A 23,153-nucleotide genomic window follows, 5' to 3' on the forward strand; every position below is an offset into this window, starting at 1 on the left:
AGAGTTGGGGGTAGAGAGAGAGAGAGCGAGAGAGAGAGAGAGAGAGAGAGAGAGAGTGCACTGGGAAATATATGTGCCATTGTGTACTGGTATTGGATATCTGATTGCTAATGTTGGGAGTAGGTTGTGTGTGTGTGTGTGTGTGTTTCAAGTGTATGTTTATATCCATGATGTGTATGTATGTGCGTGTGTTTGGAGTTTTTTATGCGTGAGGTTATATATGCATGACAATTTGTGGGTGTAAATAGCGTGGATGTATATGTGCACCAACCCTCACTAGCTGTTAAATGGGTGCAGATATACCGTTAAAAGCCCGTATATTGCCAAGTTAAATACCACATCTCTCGTGGGTGTTTAATATCCCGCTTCTCTCTCTCTCTCTCTCTCTCTCTCTCTCTCTCTCTCTCTCTTTCTCTCTCTCTCTCTCTCAGTTTTTCAGGACCACTCTCACATGCATTAATATTTCTCTTTACACACATATCAGTTCTCTCTCTCTCTCTCTCTCTCTCTCTCTCTCTCTCTCTCTCTCTCTCTCTCTCTCAGCCTGAGAAAGAGTTAATGAACTTTCAATGAGAATGGCACTTAATCTCAGAAGCCGACGTATATTCATTTCCTTCTCTTTTTCCTCATTTCCGCTTCTGTTTTCCTCCCCTCTTTCCTCATTTTCATATAGACTGATCTACGCTGTCTGTATTTTCATATCCACTCATTTCCCTGTCTGTATATCTCCATTTGAGTGGTTTGTTTTGTGTTTTTCTTCATTTTCATTCTTATTTTCACTGCATACTCCCCTTTGCTTCCCTTCCTTTCACACACACACACACACACACACACACACACACACACACACACACACACACACACACACACACAGAGCGAGCATTATTAAGCATACAAACTAATTATACTTGTTTATATACACCTATTTTTTTTTCCTGCAAACACTTGTGCTTACAGAGCATGAAAATACAACCTGGAAGTAAGAGCCGAAAATATTGTATCCTCACATTATACACAATATAAATATGTGAGTATTTTTCAGTAATAGAATTTATCATGGCATTCTGAAACAAAGTATTTTATTTCTCCATGTTTTCTGCATTTTTCTTTATTAATCTAACTGTTTATGTAATTTATTTCTCCATTTTTTCTGTTTTTTTTTCTTTATCTATCTATCTATCTATCTATCTATCTATCTATCTTTCTGTCTATCTATCTTTCTGTCTATCTATCTATTTTTCTTTATATTTTCCTTTTTTCTGTTTTCCCTCTCCACTTCCTCATGGCAGTCTAAAAAAAAACAAAAAACATTTCCACATCTTTTCTTTATATCCCTGTTTTCCGTGTTCCTTATCCACATCCTCCTATATATATATATTTTTTTCTATTGTCCTTTTTTTTTTTAATCATAATTTTTCCCTCTCTTTCACCATCATATCCTAATTATTTAAAGACTGAGATTTTGTTTACTTTTTAAATGGAGTACCGTAGCTTGTCCATATATTATTTTTGTTGTGTACATTTTCTTTTATTATGCGTATTAGTTTCCTTTTTCCACGTTTTTTGTTTTGAGCGCTTCATTTCAGCTGGAACTTAGGTATTTTTATTTTCCCCGGGGGTGAGAGGGTGATGAAGAAAATATTTGAGTCTGGATTGGTTGGAGAAGGATTGAATTAAGAGGAAAATGAATAGATGTGATAGGAATTATTAAAAAGAAGGAAACATGACCGATAGATTTTCTGAGAGTGATAGATATAGTGATAGATATAATAATAAATAGCGACTGATAGATAGTGATTGATAAAGATAGAATAGAGTTTATGAGATAGATAGATAGATTTAGACATAGATACGTAGATATAGACAGATAAATAGTTAGACAGATAGACAGACAGATGAATGGACTGAATATGCCATGTCTTTTAACCACTTCAGTCCGAAAACCTTCATATTTCATCTTCCCTCCACCAGACGATTTTATTCAGTTTAAGAGAGGACCCTTGTAGTCAGGGGGGTTGAGGAAGGCCATATCTAACCCCTCCAGTTCGAAAAATCTCCCTTAAGCCGAATAAAATCGTCTGGAGGGAGCAAGAATAAAAAAAATGAGTTACCTGAGAAAAGGCGTTAAGTACAGCGTCTTGGAGCTTCCGTCTAAGAAATTTCTCACATATATTCTTTCTTCCTCAGTTTCTCACCTTGATTGGAATTTAGGACGCTCATTTTTTTTTTTCTTTTTTTTTTTTTTTTGGGGGTGGTGGGGGTGGTGGTGGGGGGGTTTGCATCCGAAATGGTGACGAATTTTTTGGGGGTGTAGTTTGAATGAGAAGAAATAGGTGGCGGAGGCCCGTGAAAGTTGTAACAGGGTGCCCAAAGCGCTGAATGATGTAGGTACCCCGGCTTCCTGAGAGAGAGAGAGAGAGAGAGAGAGAGAGAGAGAGAGAGAGAGAAATTTGCGTCGTGTGTGTGTGTGTGTGTGTGTGTGTGTGTGTGTGTGTGTGTGTGTGTGTGTGTAAATAACAACTACTAACACACCCACTCCTTCCTTCCGGGTGCAGATAAATCAGGTCTTTTTTAATTGCAATCTCTCCTTGCACGGGTTGAGAGGGCGATAACGCATACTTTTGTCCATTTATCTGTGGGTTTTCAGCCTTGTGAGCGAAATTGCTGCACTGGGTGAGATGGGAAAGTGGGGAAATGAGAGAGAGAGAGAGAGAGAGAGAAATTATAACACCCTGTGGGAGAACATGGCACACGTCTGGTTCACCGCCCAATAATGTGTGTGGGAAAAAGAGTGGTAGCAGTAGTAGTAGTTGCAGTAGTAGTAGTAGTAGTAGTTGTGGTAGTAGTAGTAGTAGTAGTTGTAGTAGTAGTGGTGGTAGTAGTTGAAATAATAGCCATATATTAACACTGTGTTTAGTGTGAAGATAGAGTGTTGAGCCCTAGCTTTTTTATATTGCTGCTTCAGATAACTATAGCTATAACTAAATGTAAGTGTGTGTGTGTGTGTGTGTGTGTGTGTGTGTGTGTGTGTGTGTGTGTGTGTGTGTGTGTGTGTGTTAGATAAACCATTCTATCTTTATCTATCCTTCACTTAACTTGCCTCGCCCCATCAGTTTGTTTACATCACGTGTGCCCAGTTAATAAAACACACACACACACACACACACACACACACACACACACACACACACACACACACACACACACACACACACACACACACACACACACACACACACTCACAAAACAGTATACATAAAAAGGTACTCCAATTAACTCACATTCCACCATTTTTTTTTCATTCCCTCGTTGGTGTCAGGCTTAAAATTGAATTCCAGATGCCCATTTTTATTTTATTTTTTGTGGTCCGTTGGGGTCAGTCATGGTTACTTGCTGGGTCCCGCCTGCCCTGACGCTGTGCTGGTCCCTTCATGTAGTAGCAGGGTGTGGGGAAGGACATACCGCCACTTCAGGCCATCCTCCCTCATGTGCCCCTCTGGTTTATCCCTCCATCTCGTTCCCAGTCAGTAGTCAAGTGTGTGAGGGAAGGATCTGTCGCCACTGCATCCCGTCCTCCCTCATGTACTTCACTTTATCCCTCCATTTCGGCCTCAGCTTGTCTCTTCCCATACACCCATTGGCATCTGTAGGTCATTCACTTTTACTAGGCGAGGATTTTCGTTCTTTTGCAGCCCATTTCCCGGAGTTCAGTGGCAGACTAAGACGATGCCACAGCTCTTTCCGTAAGAGTTATTCGTGACTAGCATCATATTCCAGTGCTGATCTCTTGTACCAGCTTTGTATTCAGGATGGAGGGATGGCAGCTTTACGCCTAGTTAAAGTGAGCTGGTATGCACACTCATCACTCAACAGTTATATATAGTTGCGATGAATAATACGTGTACAAATATGGGATTTCGAACATGTGAAGCCAAAATCCTACCTTTCCAAACTTTTTTATTATTTTTGGTTAGCTTAGCGAGCGTTCTTTTACCTCTTCACTCCGAGTACGTTCATTTTATCCTGTTCTTGATGTTACCAGACGATTCTATTCATTTTTAAAAGGATGGAGTTAATGAAGGTTTTATGTAACTTCTCTGTTTTGAAAAGCCTCAGCAAAGGTACGTATAATAATCTGTTTAGGTCAAGTGATAGCGAGAAGAGTCAGCGTAGCGAGATGTCATGAGTTTTTGATACAGTTTTAAATCAAGGTAAAAGAATTATTGACAGCAAAAGTACATTGTTTCCAGACCACCTCAGTGCATTGAACCTGTTATCTGCATTGAACCTTTTATATCTGTCTCTATTCTGATTTGCCTTCACGTTCATTCTCTGCTTTAGTGGGGTCCGTATTCTCGCTGAGTAAGGAAGGTCCCTAGCGCCTCATCTTTAACGATTTATTTTCCAGACCACCTATTAATACCCTCTTGTTTTTTCACCTTATAACTTTTTAATGGCGACAGAGATTGCATGAATAGCAATAAGAATACAGTAACGGAGCAGAGTTATAAATAAACCGGTAAGAATGAGGTGTTGGTAAGCCTCCTGACTGTACAAGAATCCCGCCCTAGGATTTGATTCACGGCCCTACGATCAATTAATTTCCTCGCATATCCATTATATCTTTCTGTAGGATGGACAAGAGAAGGGAAGCGCAGAATCTACCTTTGCATCTTGTTCATCCTGTGAAATAGAAGTCATGGTTTGGACAAGGAGGTGATCGTACCTTTATCCAGACATCAAAGAAATATGTTTGATGAGAGGCCTGCGGATGTGGCTATTAGGAATACATTATGGGTTAATTTGAGTGTTTTATGGGAAGATCTATTTTAAGCTGCTTGTTAACCCGTCATTATTAGGTCGTTAAGAAGTAACATTATCTTTTGTCAATACGGATGGCTTGGGAGGGAGAATTAACTAGAGTTTTGAATATTTAATGAAAGATCTTGGTCTATTTTCACTGGGTACACTGATGATAGTTCTCCTACTTGGGTTACCTTTTTTCTGTATTTAAATCCCATCCACGTCATTCATAATAGTGGGAATTGGGTAAGGGTGATGGTCAAGTTATGGTGGTCATCATGTTTTAGGGTAGGTAAGCTTGACAGGGGTAGGATGCATTACCATAGGCTTCTGTATGTTGTGGAATAGGAGGGTAGGTTAAGTGGTTAGTTTTAATTAAGTTCTGTAATGTGATATTGATGTTACGAAGGTTGTGTTATGTTTGGTGTGTTTGGTGCGTATGGGTGTGTGGTGATTTTGTTGTGGCATTTGATTTTTTTTTTTTCTTTTTTTAAACTCCTGCCGAGATAATTTCTGTTTAATATATTGTTTTGTTGACATCAGACAGTTTAAATGTAGCTTGTTTCCACCATGTATTAGCTTTATCTCTGTTATATTCGTATCATTTCTTCGCGTTTTCTTACGCATCTTCTTTAACCAGCCTCATCGGAATGTAGGACCGAGAAGAAGGTGTGCGTCTCTCTCTCTCTCTCTCTCTCTCTCTCTCTCATGTAAGCTATATATTTCTTCCACCCCTTCCACGTTTTTTTCACATTTACAACTGTCTCTGTTACGCACTAGTTTTTCTCCCTCCAAAATTTCCTCCGCCACTTCCGTCCCCAGGTTCGGCGGAGTGCGGGACGGGGGAGTACAGGTGTGGCTCCGGGCGGTGCTTAGATCAAGGCCACCTCTGTGACGGCTTCTGCGACTGTCTGGAATGTGAGGACGAGAGCGGTGAAGCCCGGGATTGTGGCTCCGTCTACACATTGCTCTCAGGTGACTATTTATATGTTGGTTTATCTGTCTGTGTCTGGTTGCCTCTGTTTGACCGTCTGTCTGTCTGTCTCTGTCTTTAGGCTGTGTTTTGGTGACGATTAATGTATTGGTTGATGTGTGTGTCTGGTATCCTGTGTTTTTCTGTCCGTCTGACTCTTCCTCTTTCTGTTTGGTTGCTTCTCTCGGTCTGTCTGTCTGTCTTTCTCTGTCTTTTTACGCCGCTTGCTGGTGACGATTTAGGTGTCTATGTATCTTTCCTTTTTGGTTGTCTTTCCGTCTTTCTCTCCCTCAGTCTGTATTTTGCGTTCTCTGATCTGCCTTTATGCTGCTGTCTGGCAACGATTTAGTTTGTCTTCGTCTGGTTCTCTGTCTTTCTGTCTTGTGTTCTGTCTCTCTGTCTTCAGTATGTTGACGATATATTTGTTTTATCAATGGGTAGTTATCTTTCTCTTTGTCTCATTTTCTTCTTTACCTTCAGCTGCTCTGTGGTGACGATTTAGATGTATGCGTATCAATTTTTTTTTTTTTTTTTTTTTTTTTTAGTATAAACCAGCATGTATGTCGTATAGTCTCTGTATTATTACACACACACACACACACACACACACACTTAAAGCACTTTCAGACCTTTGCATATGCATGAGTCGTCCTCCTTACACACACACACACACACACACACACACACACACACACACACACACACACAGAAGATAAACTTATTCATTTTCGTCTCACACTTTGTAAATTAAATGGTTTCAACTGAGATGCGTGGGACAAAACATTTTATTTCCTGGCAGCTCTTAATCAGCCTCTGTCTCACACACGAGAGAGAGAGAGAGAGAGAGAGAGAGAGAGAGAGAGAGAGAGAGAGAGAGAAAGTACATATAAACTATGAATTCATCCTTAATGCTCTGCCCTCTAATTGAGCACTTCATACAAGATTATGAACACGTGTAATTAGGTGTCATTAGCAGTCATTATTCAGCCACAAATTGCCGTCTACTACAATTTAGGTGGCATTAAGTAAGACGCTGTTGGGTAATGACTGGTGGGAGAGAGAGAGAGAGAGAGAGAGAAAGAGAGAGAGAGAGAGAGGAGAGGAGAGGGAAGTGAAGATGAGACAAAACCACATTAAACATAAACTAGATCAGTAAGTAGATATCATGGAGTCTCAAACAGCCGTACCCATCAATTTTCCACCTCCTAATTAAGGCTACTTTGGGTAATAATGGGGACTCCAATGACACTTTGAAGTTGCTGTAATATAAGTACTTGGGATTATGACCCATTTACCAGGAAAGAATTGGGTGATTCAGTAGGGTATGGTGTGCGATTTTATTTTGTCGCTTTACTTACGGATGATTTTATTCAGCTTAAGGCAGACTTTTCGATCTTAATGGTTTAGATATAGCGTTCATTAACCCTTCCATATCAAGGCTGAAATTGAGTAAAGTTAGGTACAGCGGATTTTTAGTTATATTTACTAGTTTCAAAAGCTTTTATTTAACATTGGAGATTATTATTATTATTTTTTTTTTTTTATGTGGAGGGGATAGACTATTGTCTTCACTTATCACTTCATAACAAGAAGTCTTTCCTAAGCCGTATGGAACTCCTGTGTTGGATATGTCTTTTTTTTTTTTAATCAAAACAAGGAAGAAGGATCCTGCAAGACTGTTCCCTCCAAGAAAAAATAAAAACAAGATAACACAGGACCAGATTTGCGACGTCGAAGATGTAGCTGTTGTAATCGAGTCTGTCTCTTTTGATCAAAATTTGCAAAATATCTTATGAGTTAGTAACCCGATTAAGATCAAACCTGGCCTATGCACTGTCTATGTACCTGGCTACAAGTGATTCGAATTCGCTGCCGATAGGTCAAAGGTCAAAGTCACAGATCAAAGTCAGAGTTATTGTATAGTATCGCTGTGGTGCGTAGCGGTAGTCTCGGGGCACTTTTGATCTACGACTTCTTGTTACTTTCGGACGATTTAATTCAGCTCAGAAGGGATTCGGTATAGCTTTCAAGAACCCCTTTACTGTATGAGATCATCTGTTTGGTAGTTAGCATATAAAAGACGCCACCGTATTGAATAGAGGTTGATTTAAGCACAGCTGGGTAATAACGAAAATTCAGATTACCTTTGCGACGAGCTGTGCTGGGACAAAGGAGTACTTTAGGTAATCAGCCGTGTACCCTGGAGCAGTTGGGTGGCAAGCTGGGTACAGAGGGTGGTTAAGGTAGTGGAAAGGCTGGTTTGATTTGCTGAAGTCCCTCATCTGTTCCGTACCATCAGATTAAAGACTGTCTCTCATCTGTCCGCCTGGGATTGAACTTCAGTATTTCAAGACTTTATCTTTTTTCTATGACTTGTAGCTTTGGGTATGTTGTAGTGGAGTGGATGGGCTGTCCAAAACAACGCTATATCGATCCCACGCTGGTCCAGGGAACAATTTATGATTCTGGTTTCGTGAAAAGCGTTTGTGCTAGTATTATGACACCGGTCCTGAATGAGTCCTAGCATGTATTCAGTATGGACGGTGGGCACTGGCGCTGAACTGGTGACTTTTGAATGTGTGTGTGACATGTAGGAGGACTGTTGGACGTCAGGAAGTGGACTGTATATGTATGAAATTTGGAAAAAAAAAAATGATTCGTGAATTATGTTAAGGAAGTTGACTGATGGGAGGGTAGATAGGAGCGTGCATAGAGTTTAGTCACACACACACACACACACACACACACACACACACACACACACACACACACACACACACACACACACACACACACACACACACACACACACACACACACACACACACACACACACACACACACACACACACGAGTAACAGAGTGGTGAAGAGGAGAGTTGGAAGGTGGGAGGAAGCGTGGCAAGTCAAAATGATGAATGAATATGGTAAATGAATGCGTGAGAAGGCGAGGTATGAAAGCTGAAGGGGAAAAACAAAGCAAAAGATAAAAATGAATAAGGGAAGGAAACATGGAGATGCATATGACAAAAAACTGTACCCTTGTTCATGTTTGATAGTACAAAAAAAGTAGAATACATGATTATTTATTTACTTATTTATTTATTGTACTTTTGAGGTCTGTCCAAGATTTCGAAGGTCTGAGTGACTTTTTTTTTTTAATTTCTGTTTAATAGTTCTTGTTATGTGTTTTCTCCTTCCCATTTCATTAGGCTTGTTGTTAATAGTTGTCCCTCTTGTTCTCCCATTCCTAGTTTTCTGGACCTTGCTTCAAACCATTCAGAGGTGGGAAAAAAGGGCATGATGATGATGATGATGATGATGATGATGATGATGATGATGATGATGATGGTGGTGGTGGTGGTGGTGATGATGTTGATGATGATGATGATGATGATGATTATAAAAAACTTCTGCCCAAATTGTCCACGTGATTAGAATAATTCTGAGGTTAAACTGGCGAGCATTATCATTGGGCGCCACACAATAATTGGTCATTAAGGGCAAAAGTATTTCAGCTAATTGAATGTGGCGCCCGAGAGAGAGAGAGAGAGAGAGAGAGAGAGAGAGAGAGAGAGAGAGAGAGAGTTATATATTACAGAACTGCTGAAAAAACTTCTAATGTCACACTGAAAAATACCAATTGCTGATATTTTTATGGAAAACTTTTGGTTAAAAAATTTGTGATCAGTGAGTAAAGTTATGCGAAAACAACAACAACAACAACAACAACAACAACAACAGCAGCAGTAGCAGTAATAAATGCAATGGGTGTTTCTGGATTCTAGCCTCCTCATATACTAATAATAATAATAATAATAATAGTAGTAGTAATAACAGTAATAATAATAATAGTACTAGTAATAATAATAATAATAATAATAATAATAGTAATGATAATAGTAATAGTAATAATAATAATAATAATAATAATAATAATAATGATAATGGTGATGATGGGAAATTGGAGTAACATGATAGTGGTGATTGTGATAGAAGGAATGACAAACAAAACAAAATTCCTCATGACACTGAATGGGTTGGCTGCTGTGAGGATTTGTTTACCGTAAAAAAAAAAAAATGGTTAACTCCTTCACTCCGATGACGTATTTTATATACTTGCCACCTCCTGACGGTCCTGTTAAACTTACGGGATCTATCTTGTAGTGAACGGGTGAATGAATACTGCATAAAACCACTCCTGCTCTTAAACTTGCGGGATGTGTCTTGTTAATGGGTCAGTGAATGCTTTAACCTTTCCTGTTTAAAGAGTTCCTCAAAAGCTGAATGGAAGCGTAGCATCAAACATAAAATACAAAATTCGTTATGTGAGATGTTGTCGCTGTTGTTGCATAACCTCGGTCTCTCTGGCCGAGCAGACCCGTTAACCACAAGTAAGCAGCTGCTTCTGTGGGGCCATCCAATAGGTATGGTACAGTACTAACGTCAAGTAGGGAACCGAAACGTCGTCGGGGTCGGACCAGGGTTTTTCCATATGGCAAGGTGCAGGGAAATGTGATGATGTTTGGCTTCTGGGTGGACCCCGCAACTGCTTACCTTCACCCAGCTCCACCACCTGGGAGTGAAGGGGTTAAGCTCCTTTGTAAGTTGGACCCCCAGCATGCGTTTTTTTTTTTTTTTTTTTTTTTTTTTTTTTTTTCGGTGAGCCAGTGATGAAATTAGCCTGCCTGATGCCTGGATCTGGAATTAATTAAGATTTCTACATCAGTAATATTTGCCCCGAGGGGTTTAATTTTTCAAGGCATATTTTTAGCGTAGTTCGTATATATCATTTACCATTTTAACCCCTTGAAGCGAGTGACTCTCTCTCTCTCTCTCTCTCTCTCTCTCTCTCTCTCTCTCTCTCTCAGTTGGAACATACTCTATCCAGGCGATTTCATTCAGCATAGGAGAGCCCCATAGTAGTGAAGGGGTTAGTGAAGGCTGTAAATAATCCCTTTAATTTAAAATCCCTCCGTAGCTGAATAAAATCGTCTGAGAAAAAAGATAATTAAAAAGACAGTCGAAGTAAAGGAATTAATGTCACTTTATATATTACTTACCTGATTGTTAACCCGTATGTTAGTGGGATATTTAATTATTTTCCATTATATTTATTTTATGAATATATTGTGCATTTTTACTTCCTTCCAACATTATAAACTTTCTGGATATTCAATAGTTTGCCCTGGAGTATGCAATGAGTACCCGTTTTCTGTTTAATAATGGCACTTCCTATATCATTTTCTGGCATCCAAAACTTTATCTGTCTATCTATCAATAACCAGACGCTTTAATCTCATAAGGGGTGACCACAAACAAATCGCCTCCATGTCACCCTGTCCCCTGCCATTTCGCTGACCTTCCCCCAGCTGACATCCACCCCTTTCTCATGCAAAAATCATCTCTCAGAATTGCTGCTTTTTTTTTCTGTGATATTTATGTTTATAATTTTAGTGTTTTTGTTTACCACTGACCAGAAAATTAAAATCCAATTGTAGATGAAGCGACGTTTACATTTTTTTTTTTTTTTTCACGTTTTTGGATGTACTGTTTTTATGTCAGTGTATATAATTTTTTTTTTTTCGGTCCAACAGACGCGATTGGAGTTTCCTCATTGGACGCCCCATATTCCTCAAACGTTTATGATTTTTCAAACTGGCTTCCTCTCTCTCTCTCTCTCTCTCTCTCTCTCTCTCTCTCTCTATTTATATTTATGCATTGGGCTGTGGATATAGGCTAGAAACTCATTGCCTTCATCCAGTAATCCACCTTCTCCTCCCTCCTCCTTTGCATTATCGTGTTGCCAAAGTCTTGCATCTCCTACGGCATTTTCCTTTCTCCTCTGATGCGTGTCCCTAAAGAGATCATGACTCTGGAGATCTCAGACACTATATGCATATGAGAAATAGGGTTAGGATGATGCACAAATTGTGACGAGAGTTAGACGATGAAACCTGGCTTTTTTTCTCTCTCTCTCAGGTATTTTGAGGTAACGAGAGAGAGAGAGAGAGAGAGAGAGAGAGAGAGAGAGAGAGAGAGAGAGAGAGAGAGGTCTATAGGCTGCAACATGTCTATTCAGTATGTGTAAAAATGAGGATATTGTTTACTACTGTTTTTGGACCAGGTGTGGAGCGGACAATTAAACCAAACTCTTCCTCTGTACCAGGTGTGTAGCAGGACAAATACATCTTACTTCCCTCTCTATATACCAAGTGTAGTTAGGTGTCGTGAGGGTGTGTCGGTGGGTTACATGCTTCTCATTACGTTGACAGATACTAGTGTTTGGGTGAGCTGTATGTGTGTGATGAGATGATTAAGACTTATTCTTTCCTTCCACGCGCCAAATGTGTGATGAAATGCAAATTAAGGGATACCTCGTAGTGAAAAGAATAATATTGATTGTCTTACTGAGAAAAATAGAGTAAATAAAAGATTAATGGAGATTGTCATACTACGAAGAATAATTATAAGACTTCATTTATTTCTTCCTTTTATCCCAGGTATAGCTAGGTGTCATGATAAGAACAGGTGTTGTGCAGGAAATTACAAGCTTCTCATACTTCCTGTCAGATGTATGGCAGGATAATTACATCTTTTGCTTCTTTCTTCATGTGTGATTTACTGTAGATTAGGTGAAGCATCTTGTAGTAAAAAAGTTAATGGTCATTGCATCTATTAGTAGAAAGAAGAGAGTTTAAAAAAAGACGTGTTTTTTTTTTTTTTTCGTTTTTCACGTGTTTATCTGTCAGTAGGAAGAAAAGGGAGAGAAAAAAGACATCTTTATTTTTTTCCTTTTCTCCCAGGTGTGTTTCTGTTAGTAGCAAGAAAAAGGTAAAAAAGAGCTTCATTTATTTTTTTCTTTTCTTCCAGGTGTAGCGAGGTGTCAAGATGGAGAGTCTGTGGGGTGCAACATGCCGGCCCATCACCTGGACAAGTACAGGTGTGTGGCGGGACCTTACCTGTGCGACGGACACAACCACTGCCACACTGGACCCCACTACACATCGGATGAGACCGGATGCTGTGAGTTAAATAGCCTCTCCTTTCCTTGCATATTCAGCGTTATCATTATCGCAGTCATCATCAGTATCACTATATTCATCATCATCATCATCATCACACTGGTATTTGGTTACTTGATATTCATGGTGGGAGCCTCTTACTATTATCATTATCATCATTATCACCATTATGCCACATTGGATGGTATAGTGTGAGGTGCTTGTTTGTGATGTTGCAGTGGTGTCAGGTTCGTGCCACACCTCACTGTGCTGCACTTCACACTAACATTTCACACTGCCACATCTCGCACTCCTACACCTCATACTCATACTACCACACCTCACACTGCCACCTCTCCCACTACCACACCTTACACATCCACACCTCACACAATCACACCTCACCCTACCACACCTCACACTTTCATCATCACCTTACCATACTTCACACTTCTTTACCTCACCCTCCCTCTCGTAACTTGGGCTTGTTTTTGGAGGATGCAGGGGAGACACGATAAGAATCTGCAATGGCTTCTTCTTGTGCTTCCTGCAAAACCCAATCTAAGTTAGGTTCGAGAATGGAGGTTAATTTTCCCCGCGGATCCGGGTCCTGATATTTATCCTTTCACCCCGAGGACGTGTTTTTAATGTATAGTTTGAGATGCCCACACACTCTCTCTCTCTCTCTCTCTCTCTCTCTCTCTCTCTCTCTCTCTCTCTCTCTCGCACGCACGCACGCACGCACGCACACACACACACACACACACACACACACACACACACACACACACACACACACACACACACACACACACACACACACACACACACACACACACACACACACACACTGCGCAGATGGTTAGATATGCATTTGGCATGCACAAACACGTTTCAGGTACAGATGCTGACACACACACACACACACACACACACACACACACACACACACACACCAAGGATCGTGCGAGCTGTGCAGTATATATGCATGAGTTGGTCTTGTTGCAGACTCTCTCTCTCTCTCTCTCTCTCTCTCTCTCTCTCTCTCTCTCTCGTATTCTCTTCCTACCTGCACAAGACGATTTTATTTATCGACAAGTTAGAGGAATTTTGGTTGTTATTTCCTTCAGCACGAGGATTTTCAAAAATTTTTCCTTGCCTATATTTATTTTTGATGGAGTGATTTTGGGTCCAATTGAGATGAAACCTCTGAGTCTTCTGTATAGTTTTAAAGCTTAACATACAAACAGCCACAGCAGCACGAGGCAGGACGTTAAACGATAGTGTATTAACATTTATATTACTTATTTATAAAAAGCAATTTATGAAAAGCAACTTGTAGCTGAATAAAATCGTCTTGTGTGAGTAGGAAGAGAATACGAGAGAGAGAGAGAGAGAGAGAGAGAGGGGTGGGTGGGAGGGAGAGATCCTTTGATTGGGTGAATATTCTCTTAAAGACAGTAAAATTGTTTGTCGATGGGAATAGTAAGATATGAAACGGAATTTTTTAACAGTAAGGAAAGATATAGATAGACAGATAGACAGATAGATAGATAGACAGACAGACATGGATAGCTAGACCAGTTAATAGCTAGGGAGATAGATACATAGAGTGTGACTTGTTTAATTATGAAAAGTAGTATGTGAAATGTATTATACGTGACAATAACTGAGATAGATTGACCGATAGATGGGTAGACAGAAAAACAGATGACAGATAGATAGATAAATTGATAGATAGACCAAGAGCGACCACGTCTAATCATAAGGAGTGGTTTTTGCAATATCTGCCGCAGTAACAGGGATGATGTGTGGTTGTTTAGTAGCTGTGGTGATTGGTGTGGCTATAGTTCTCTCTGTCTGTCTGTCTGTCTGTCTGTCTGTCTGTCTGTCTCTCTCTCTCTCTCTCTCTCTCTCTCTCTCTCTCTCTCTGTGTCTCATTACCAGTCCTTCCGTGTCTCTTCTTGTCTGTGTTGTTCTTCCTCTTACCAATACTATTTCTCTTTTCTCCTTTCTTTCTTTCTTTTCTCTGTCTGTCTGTCTGTCTGTCTGTCTCTCTCTCTCTCTCTCTCTCTCTCTCTCTCTCTCTCTCTCTCTCGTAAATCCAGGCCTGAGATTCACATACACATCGTCATTCACATATCTTGCTGTTATACCATTATTATGGGAAGCATACCACCCACGTATTCCCTGCGTGCCGTGAAGGGGGTTAAGGGGCAGGGGGTGGTAAATGACAAGGAATTTCTTCGCCTTCTATAAATATACTCCAAAACAGAAGATTGGAGAACAATATCTACCTTTATATTATTTTTGTATACACTGTCACTTGTTGGAGAGGGACGCCTTCACGTGGTGGCACCGATATAACTACTACTACTACTACTACTACTACTACTACAGTCAAAAAAGTATCGCTAGAGGGGTGGGGGTGGGGGGGCGATGAGTTTGGTAAAGAAAGCAGTGCATTTTTGTCAGTAGCGTTGGTAAGCCTGACTGTGATGCCAAATTGAACTACTGGAGAATTTTCCTTCGGGGAATTAATACATGTACCAAAGGGGAATTTATTTTTAATTCTCTATGAACCGTGGGACTTTTATCAAAAAAATTCGTCCGGTATATCAGTTTGTTTCGAGCGAGAGTTGTAATGATACTTTTTATGTTTTTATCAATATATGCGGTGGATGTTGTTTGTGTCTGTCTATCTGTCTGTCTGTTTTTCCGTCCGTCTGTCTTCTGTCTGTATCTTTCTCTCTCTCTCTCTCTCTCTCTCTCTCTCTCTCTCTCTCTCTGCATCTGGCGGTCTTTCAGGTGCCTGCAAAATGTGTCCTTGGTATAAAAACAATTAGTGTTGTCTTCCTGTTTTGATTGATGAGGTCAGAAGCCTGGGAGCTGAGGCAAGAGAGGGGAGGATGGGGGAGGGGAGGCAAGGGGAGCGACGCTGAAGGGGAGAGGGATGAGGTTGGGGGATGGGAGAAGAGTGATATAGTAGGGAAGTGAGGCAGGGGCACAGGGAGAGGAGGGGGAGGCAGGAGGAGAAGGGGAGGAAAGCAGGGAGGAAGAAAAGAGATGAGGGGGAGGGGAGTGCAGGGAGGAGTAGGAAGCAGGGGAAGGGAAGAGGAGGGGACTAGAGGGATGAGGCTAGGGGAGGGGGAGAGGTGGGAAGAAGAGAGAGAGGAGGGGGAGCAGTAGGGGAGCAAGGGGAGGAGGGGGTATTCTTTCATTCCTCATAACCTGAGCTGGATATAAACACTTGTGGAGAGAGAGAGAGAGAGAGAGAGAGAGAGAGAGAGAGAGAGAGAGAGAGAGAGAGAGAGAGAGAGCGCATTTAAAACAAGGTGACACCAACATTTAATGAAAAATCAAATAGCATATTCGTGTTTTTTTTTTTCCTGAACTTCTGATAACTAGTCGACAAGGATGTGTGTGTGTGTGTGTGTGTGTGTGTGTGTGTGTGTGTGTGTGTGTGTGTGTGTGTGTGTGTGTGTGCGCGTGTGTGTGTGTGTGTGTGTGTGTGTGGTGAAAAGTGTGTATCTGATGGCTGTGTGTGTGCGTATGTGGTAAAGTGTATATCTGGCGACTGTCAATGTGTGTGTGTGTGTGTGTGTGTGTGTGTGTGTGTGTGTGTGTGTACACGTCCATATTTACCTATGAATGTTTGCATGTATACTTCAGTTACTTCATCACCTCATTACGTGTGTGTTTATAAATTTAGTTTTGTTAATGTGTGTACGTTTATGTGAGTGTGCATGAATGTGTAGTCTACGTGTGTATGTATGTATGTATGTATGTATGTATACCCCATCATCACCTCATTACAACTTTTCCCTCACGCACCAAGCATTCCGGCCAGGAAGTGTGAGAGAGAGAGAGAGAGAGAGAGAGAGAGAGAGAGAGAGAGAGAGAGAGCGAGCAGAGGAAAACAGAAATGAGAGAAAGAGGGGAAGAAGGAACTGCGAAAGAAAGGCAAGTGAGGCAAATATTAGGTAGAGAATTAGATAGATAGATAGACGGATACATAAATAGACGATAGACAGACAGATAAGCAGATAGACAGATAGATAGATAGATAAATAGATAGACCACTTAAAACCATGCAGGTGTCAGCAGCATTCGCAGTAAAATCAATTAACATTTTTGTGATTTTTAAAATACCTGAAGTTGTGTGTACGAGTTGAAGGTTGAGAGAGAGAGAGAGAGAGAGAGAGAGAGAGAGAGAGAGAGAGAGAGAGAGAGAGGAAGGGGGTGGGAGTCGGCGTCAGCGAAAATGGCCATAGGCAGGTTAGTATTCATAAGGGAGAGAACAAATGGGGGTTGAGGGTAGCAGAGTGGCAGGCCGGGGATGGAGTGAGAGGAAGCGTCAGACAGGCGAACAAGATGGATGGATGTAAGAGCCTGAAATATGTCCGCCTGGGATGGAACAATATAGGCCTAACAACTAATGGATCGGAGTGGAGAAAGCTTTAATACCTTCAGGACCATGGTGTACTTTTGTCTGTCTGTCTGTCTGTCTGTCTGTCTCTCTCTAATCTCACCCAAATTTCCGTAACACATTTTTCTCCCTTTTCCACAGTAGCTCTCCACAGCACCTCCAGTCAGCCGCCCTCCTCGCCCCCCTCCTGCCCGTGCCCCCCCTCCCCCACCCCCGGGCTCCCCCCTCATGCCGGCGGGGGTGAGGGGGAGTGTGGGGGTGTGGTGGTGTGTCGGGAGGGGCGCTGTCTCCCCCACTACCTCAGATGCGATGGAAAGAGAGACTGTTTGGCGGGGGAAGACGAGGCAAACTGCAGTAAGTATTTGTGTGTGTGTGTGTGTGTGTGTGTGTGTGAGAGAGAGAGAGAGAGAGAGAGAGAGAGAGAGAGAAGAGAGCATCAGTGTGACCATTTATTTTGACTTCATCCCCCTGTCTGTATTTTGCATGTATCAATATTCACATATCTCAGTTTCCTTTCCCTGCCTGTCACATTAATCCCTCTCTCTCCACTTTCAGCGTGGAGTGAATGTAGAGATGATGAGTGGCAGTGTGAGGGTGGAGAGTGCATCAGTGTGAGCCATAAGTGTGACCTCACCTACCACTGCAGGGACAAGTCAGACGAGATGTATTGTGGTAAGTACAGGTGTTATTCATGTTTTATTGGTATTGTTAGTATTAGGTGGATTGAACAAAATTGGAGTGACTGGTTAATGAGGGAAATATAGTCTGTTTTTATTTGACTACTGGGCTACTTTGATAACTTGATTACCATGTCGTTGTTGTATGGAATTGACGGAGCATGAGGTAGGAAGGAATCTCTTTGGTTGCTAGTCAAATCAAGCCTTCAGTATTATTAACATCATGTCATAAGGTGAGCTGGATGGGGTTAGGGATAGTTGTCAGATTCGCAATAAAACGAGTATAATACGTGTTGGAAATTAAGGGACTGGAGTAATCTGGTAATCACTGGGGTCTGTTTGTGTATGTTTTAATGTTTCTTCGTGTATATTGCTACGTACGACTAATGATAGATTGAATGTGAGTGATTGGGGTTGCTACTCATGTGTATCTGGTACTACCTCACTGGAGCGGCGGACAGCGGATGTGTTGTATTTATTATTATTATTATTATTATTATTATTATTATTATTATTATTATTATTATTATTATTATTATTTTTATTATTATTATTACTGTTACTGCTACTACACAAACACCCCCTCTCTCTTCCTCCCGCGTTCTCTCTTTCCTCTCACCCTTTCCTTCTCTCCCACTTCCCCTTTACCTCGCTTTCCTCATCTCTTCACCCCTCCCATCCCCTCATCAACCCCCCTTTCCCTCTTCCTCTCACCCCTGCCTCCATCTTCCTGTCACCCCTCCCTTTCCCCGTGTCCTCATCCTTCTCTCTCCCTTTCCTCTCCCTCTCTCCTTTCCCTCCCTCCATCACCCTTTCCTTTTCTCTCCTCCAAAACCTCACTTTCCCCCTCCATTTCCCTCTTTCTTTCCCCTCCTTTCTGCCTGTCAACCCCTCTTCCCTCCTCGATATTTCACCTCATCCATTCCTTGACCCCGCTTATCACCTTTCCACACACACACACACACACACACACACACACACACACACACACACACACACACACACACACACACACACACACACACACACACACACACACGGTTCTTCACATACTCCCACGCACATATACGTACACATTTGTATTCTGAGAGAGAGAGAGAGAGAGAGAGAGAGAGAGAGAGAGAGAGAGGTTACATGATATTCTTAAAGAGTACAACTTTGACCATAGACGCTAAACTTATGAAACCCATTATAGGAACTGTGAAAGCTACTTCTGGACTCTCTCTCTCTCTCTCTCTCTCTCTCTCTCTCTCTCTACTTTTCTCGTCTCCTTTGTGTATCGTTCATGCTCTCTCACCTTCTGCTTTTGTCTCCTTGCGCAATTACAGATAAGAGAGAGAGAGAGAAGAGTGAGAGAGAGAGAGAGAGAGAGAGAGAGAGAGAGAGAGAGAGAGAGAGAGAATCATGTTTCTCTCTCACTTTCCCCTCGCACAAGTTTGAGAATGTGGGCGGCATTATTTTCTCTCTGGAGTTTGTGAGTCGAGGTGAAGTTCCTTGTTGGCAGGAGGGACTAGGCTCTCTCTCTCTCTCTCTCTCTCTCTCTCTCCTATTGGATTTCCTCCCTACCTCACCATCTTAAGTACAATATCGCCTTTCCTTCTTACATTCTTATTCCCATCAGACGATTTTATTCAGCTCACGAGAGGCTTTTTGAACTGGAGGGGTTAGAGACATCCTCCATTAACCCCTTCACTCCTGGACATCCCTTTGAAGCTGAATGAAATCGTCTGAAAATAGGAAGGACTAAGCTAAGAGAAAAATTGGATTCAGAGAGTTCTTGGATTTTGTATCTTACCCTCCCAGTTCGATTAGTCTTTCCTCAGCTGAATAAAATCGTCTGAGGGCACTATACTCCTTTCACCTTAACTTGGCCTAGATTTTCGTCCTTTCGCAGCCTATTTCACGTACCTCATCGGCAGAAAAAGACAGTGTTATGGCTCTACCTCCTTTCCATAGCACTTCTTCGTGACTAACATCGTATTCAAGTGTCAATCTATTGTTACTCTCAGCATTCACCGTGGAGGGATGGAATTTTGAGCCAGTTGGAGTAAAAGGAGTGTAGTGGTTTCAGTCCCAGGCTCATCTGAACGTGAACCCGGTGAACCGCAGGCTGAAGCTTTACCCTCTGTCCACCGTCCTCCTTGTGGGGAATAGGGAGGGACTTGAGGGACGTTTGTATAACCGGGCAGTGGAGCAGCTCGGCTATATCAGTGTCACCACGAGAAGGCGTCTGAGAGTGAGAAAAATATACGTAATCATGGTGTTGTGGTTTTAAGGTAAAGGAAATTATTTTGAGGGTTCAGGTTCATTTTTCACATTTCTTCACATTTTTCCACATTTTTAATTTATTTTCTTGGGAGCAGAGGAGAAAAATTGACTCCAGGAAACATTTGTTGTGAAAAATCGAAGGAGAACTGCGGGAAAATTGACAGACGATAAATTCCACTGCAGCGTCTCTCTCTCTCTCTCTCTCTAACATAGCTCACAGAGGATAATAAAGAGAGAAAGCCACGATATCCCTTGTCGCATTACGATCTCTCTCTCTCTCTCTCTCTCTCTCTCTCTCTCTCTCTCTCTCTCACTAACATAGCTCACAGAGGATAATAAAGAGAGAAAGCCACGATATCCCTTGTCGCATTACGATCTCTCTCTCTCTCTCTCTCTCACTAACATAGCTCACAGAGGACAATAAAGAGAGAAAGCCACGATATCCCTTGTCGCATTACGATCTCTCTCTCTCTCTCTCTCTCTCTCTCTCTCTTGGGGATATCAGTAAACATGTGCAAATAGAGAGGATATCAGTTTTATTATATGACACTGCTTTTATATCAGTCCGTTTGAGTTTTGCTACGGATCAAGAGCTTCGTTGTGGAGGGAGAGTGATGGTCGGAATAAACCCTCCCTCATGCTAGCCAGGTACGAATGAGAAAGGAGTGTATGTAATGAATTTGGTGCTTGTGAGGATTTAAGTACTGTATTGGCTACGTTATGTGTGTATAAATTCATCCTTTGCCAGTGATATGAAGCAAAAAGGAGTTAATATTTACTAACATATGAGGGGACATACTGCCATCGCCCACTTTAAATGGTCACCATGGTAGGATTCGAACCCAGGCTTAAGGTACAAGCAGATCGAAAGACGGACTCGGTATTCACTGAGCCACCACTGAAACCAGGCGCCGTTTTTAACCCCTTCACTACGATATCATAGAAAAGGACATTGAGGTCGGTGTGGCAAGTGTAATTAGAAGGGAGGGAGGGAGGGAGAGGGGAGAGGGAGGGACGGAGGAAGGAGAGAGAGTGACAAGGAAAGGGAGAGAGGAAGGGAGGGGACAATGACGGGACCTCAGAAAAAGGACGGTGAAGGCTGTGTGATCTGTGTAACAATGAGCAGGACAGGAAGGTAGGATGAGAGGGAGGCAGAGAGAGAGGGAGGGAAGGATGAAGTCAAGTGTCGATAGAGAGGGATAGATGCGGAAGCAGGGAAGGGAGAGAGAGAGAGAGAGAGAGAGAGAGAGAGAGAGAGAGAGAGAGAGAGAGAGAGAGAGGAAGGAAAGTTTAGTGGAAAAACAGAATGAGAGAACTGAGTGGGGCAATTAGGAGTAAAATGACAGGTGCCTTGTGGAGGAGAGAGAGAGAGAGAGAGAGAGAGAGAGAGAGAGAGAGAGGAGACGGAGGTATGAGGGAAGAAGAGATGGATGGAGGAAGGGAGGGAGGAAGGAAGAGGAGAGGGAGGGAATGGGGAAGAGGAGAAGGAGATAGGAGGGAAGAAGAGATGGAGAAATGATGGGAGATGAGATGGAGGGATGATGGGAAGAAGAGAGAGAGGGATGAGGGAGGGAGGGATGAAGGAAGAAGTGATGGATAAGGAAGTAGGTAGTAAGGAATGGTGAGGAGGAGAGGAGGGAGGGAGGGATAGGTGAGAGAAGTGAGATGGATGGATGGAGGGAAGAAGGATCAGAGTCTAGATTAAGGAAGTAAGTAGGCGATGAAGGATGAGAATGAGGAAGAGGAGGAGGAGGAGGAAGAAGAAGAGGAGGAGGAGGAGGGAAGGAAAAAACGGAGAGGGATGGAAAGAGGGGATGAAGGAGGGAAGGAAATCACCAGTAAGGTATGTTGAGGGAAGGAGGGGGGATGAAGGAAGGAGAGCTTGTGGGAGGAAGGAAGGAAGGAGAGAGTGGAACCTAGACTGGGGGAGGCAGGTAGACAATGGGGGTTTGTGAATAGGAGTACAGGGCAATACAAAGGAGAGAGAGAGAGAGAGGGAGAGAGAGGAGACAAATTGAGGTAGGAGTGGGTGTGACAGGCGTGCATCAGAGAGGACCACATGCATCGTCACTAGGGAGGTGGAGGTGGCGGTGGTCCAGTGGGTGAAGGAGTGAGATGAAGTTCGCATGGTCCCTCGTTCAGTCCCATGTCTTCTAGGATATACTGTAGTGCCTGGGAGTTTCAATGGTTTCATTTACTGCCATAGTCTTGCTACCAAATTATATCATGCAGCGTATGAGGAACGTCGTGTTGCAGGGGGTAATGACTTCTCTTTTTTAATTGTTCGTACAGCCAGAGAGATCCTTAAACTTGATAGAATCGTCCGGAGGTAGATAAATTAATGAAAAGGGATGTCCTGGTTGGGAATAGTGGTTAAAGGCTATGAGTTGCGTTAAAACCATTTTCACTGCTCCTCCATAAGGCCTACACACTCCCAAAACGACACCCACTTTGACATTGTTTCATCAGTTATTAAAAAGATACCTAAATCTCGACATAAATGGTCCGTAATTAGCACCCAGGAAGTGATATGTGAAGTTGCGTGACGCAGTCTGTTAATGATGAGGAAGAATCATGCATCAGGGAACGGGCATCATTTCCTGTACCCTGAGTTTGAAATACGGAACAATAAAAACTGCTATTTGAAGGCTTATGCAAACTTAACATTATGGAGGGCTGTGGTCTTATTTTTTTTTTGGCTTATTTTGATCAGACGGTTTTATTCATTGAAGGGAAACCTCTGTCCTCTTAAGGGTTAAATCTCAGCACAACACAGTGAATGATGTCGCGACTTACAAGTAGAGTGTATGAGAGTGAGGCGACTGGAAAGAGAAATGAGACTAAGGACGGGGCAGAGAGGCGAGCTGTGAAAGTAAACGAAGCAGGCTGATGTATCGTGTAAAACAGAGGGAGAGAGAGAGAGAGAGAACCAACACAAGTGCTTGGCGTAAGGGGTCATAACTTCATCACGCGAGTACAAAGAGGGGGCGAGGAGGAATT

At 42.1% G+C, this 23,153-nt stretch overlaps 1 protein-coding gene across 1 annotated transcript in view; it reads left to right on the top strand.

Annotated features, from left to right (window-relative positions):
• Positions 1 to 23,153, top strand: part of LOC145410655 (G-protein coupled receptor GRL101-like) — a 121,714-nt gene that overhangs the window by 53,277 nt on the left and 45,284 nt on the right. The window contains exons 7-10 of the mRNA XM_080280769.1: positions 5,626 to 5,778; positions 12,649 to 12,801; positions 17,350 to 17,562; positions 17,764 to 17,880. Coding sequence (XP_080136895.1) covers positions 5,626 to 5,778; positions 12,649 to 12,801; positions 17,350 to 17,562; positions 17,764 to 17,880 — 636 coding nt within the window. The remainder of the gene's footprint in view (positions 1 to 5,625; positions 5,779 to 12,648; positions 12,802 to 17,349; positions 17,563 to 17,763; positions 17,881 to 23,153) is intronic.

This window comes from Coenobita brevimanus, chromosome 86, assembly GCF_032717465.1.
Source record: "Coenobita brevimanus isolate Jiangsu-jjx chromosome 86, ASM3271746v2, whole genome shotgun sequence".
NCBI classification, from domain to species: Eukaryota; Metazoa; Arthropoda; class Malacostraca; order Decapoda; family Coenobitidae; genus Coenobita; species Coenobita brevimanus.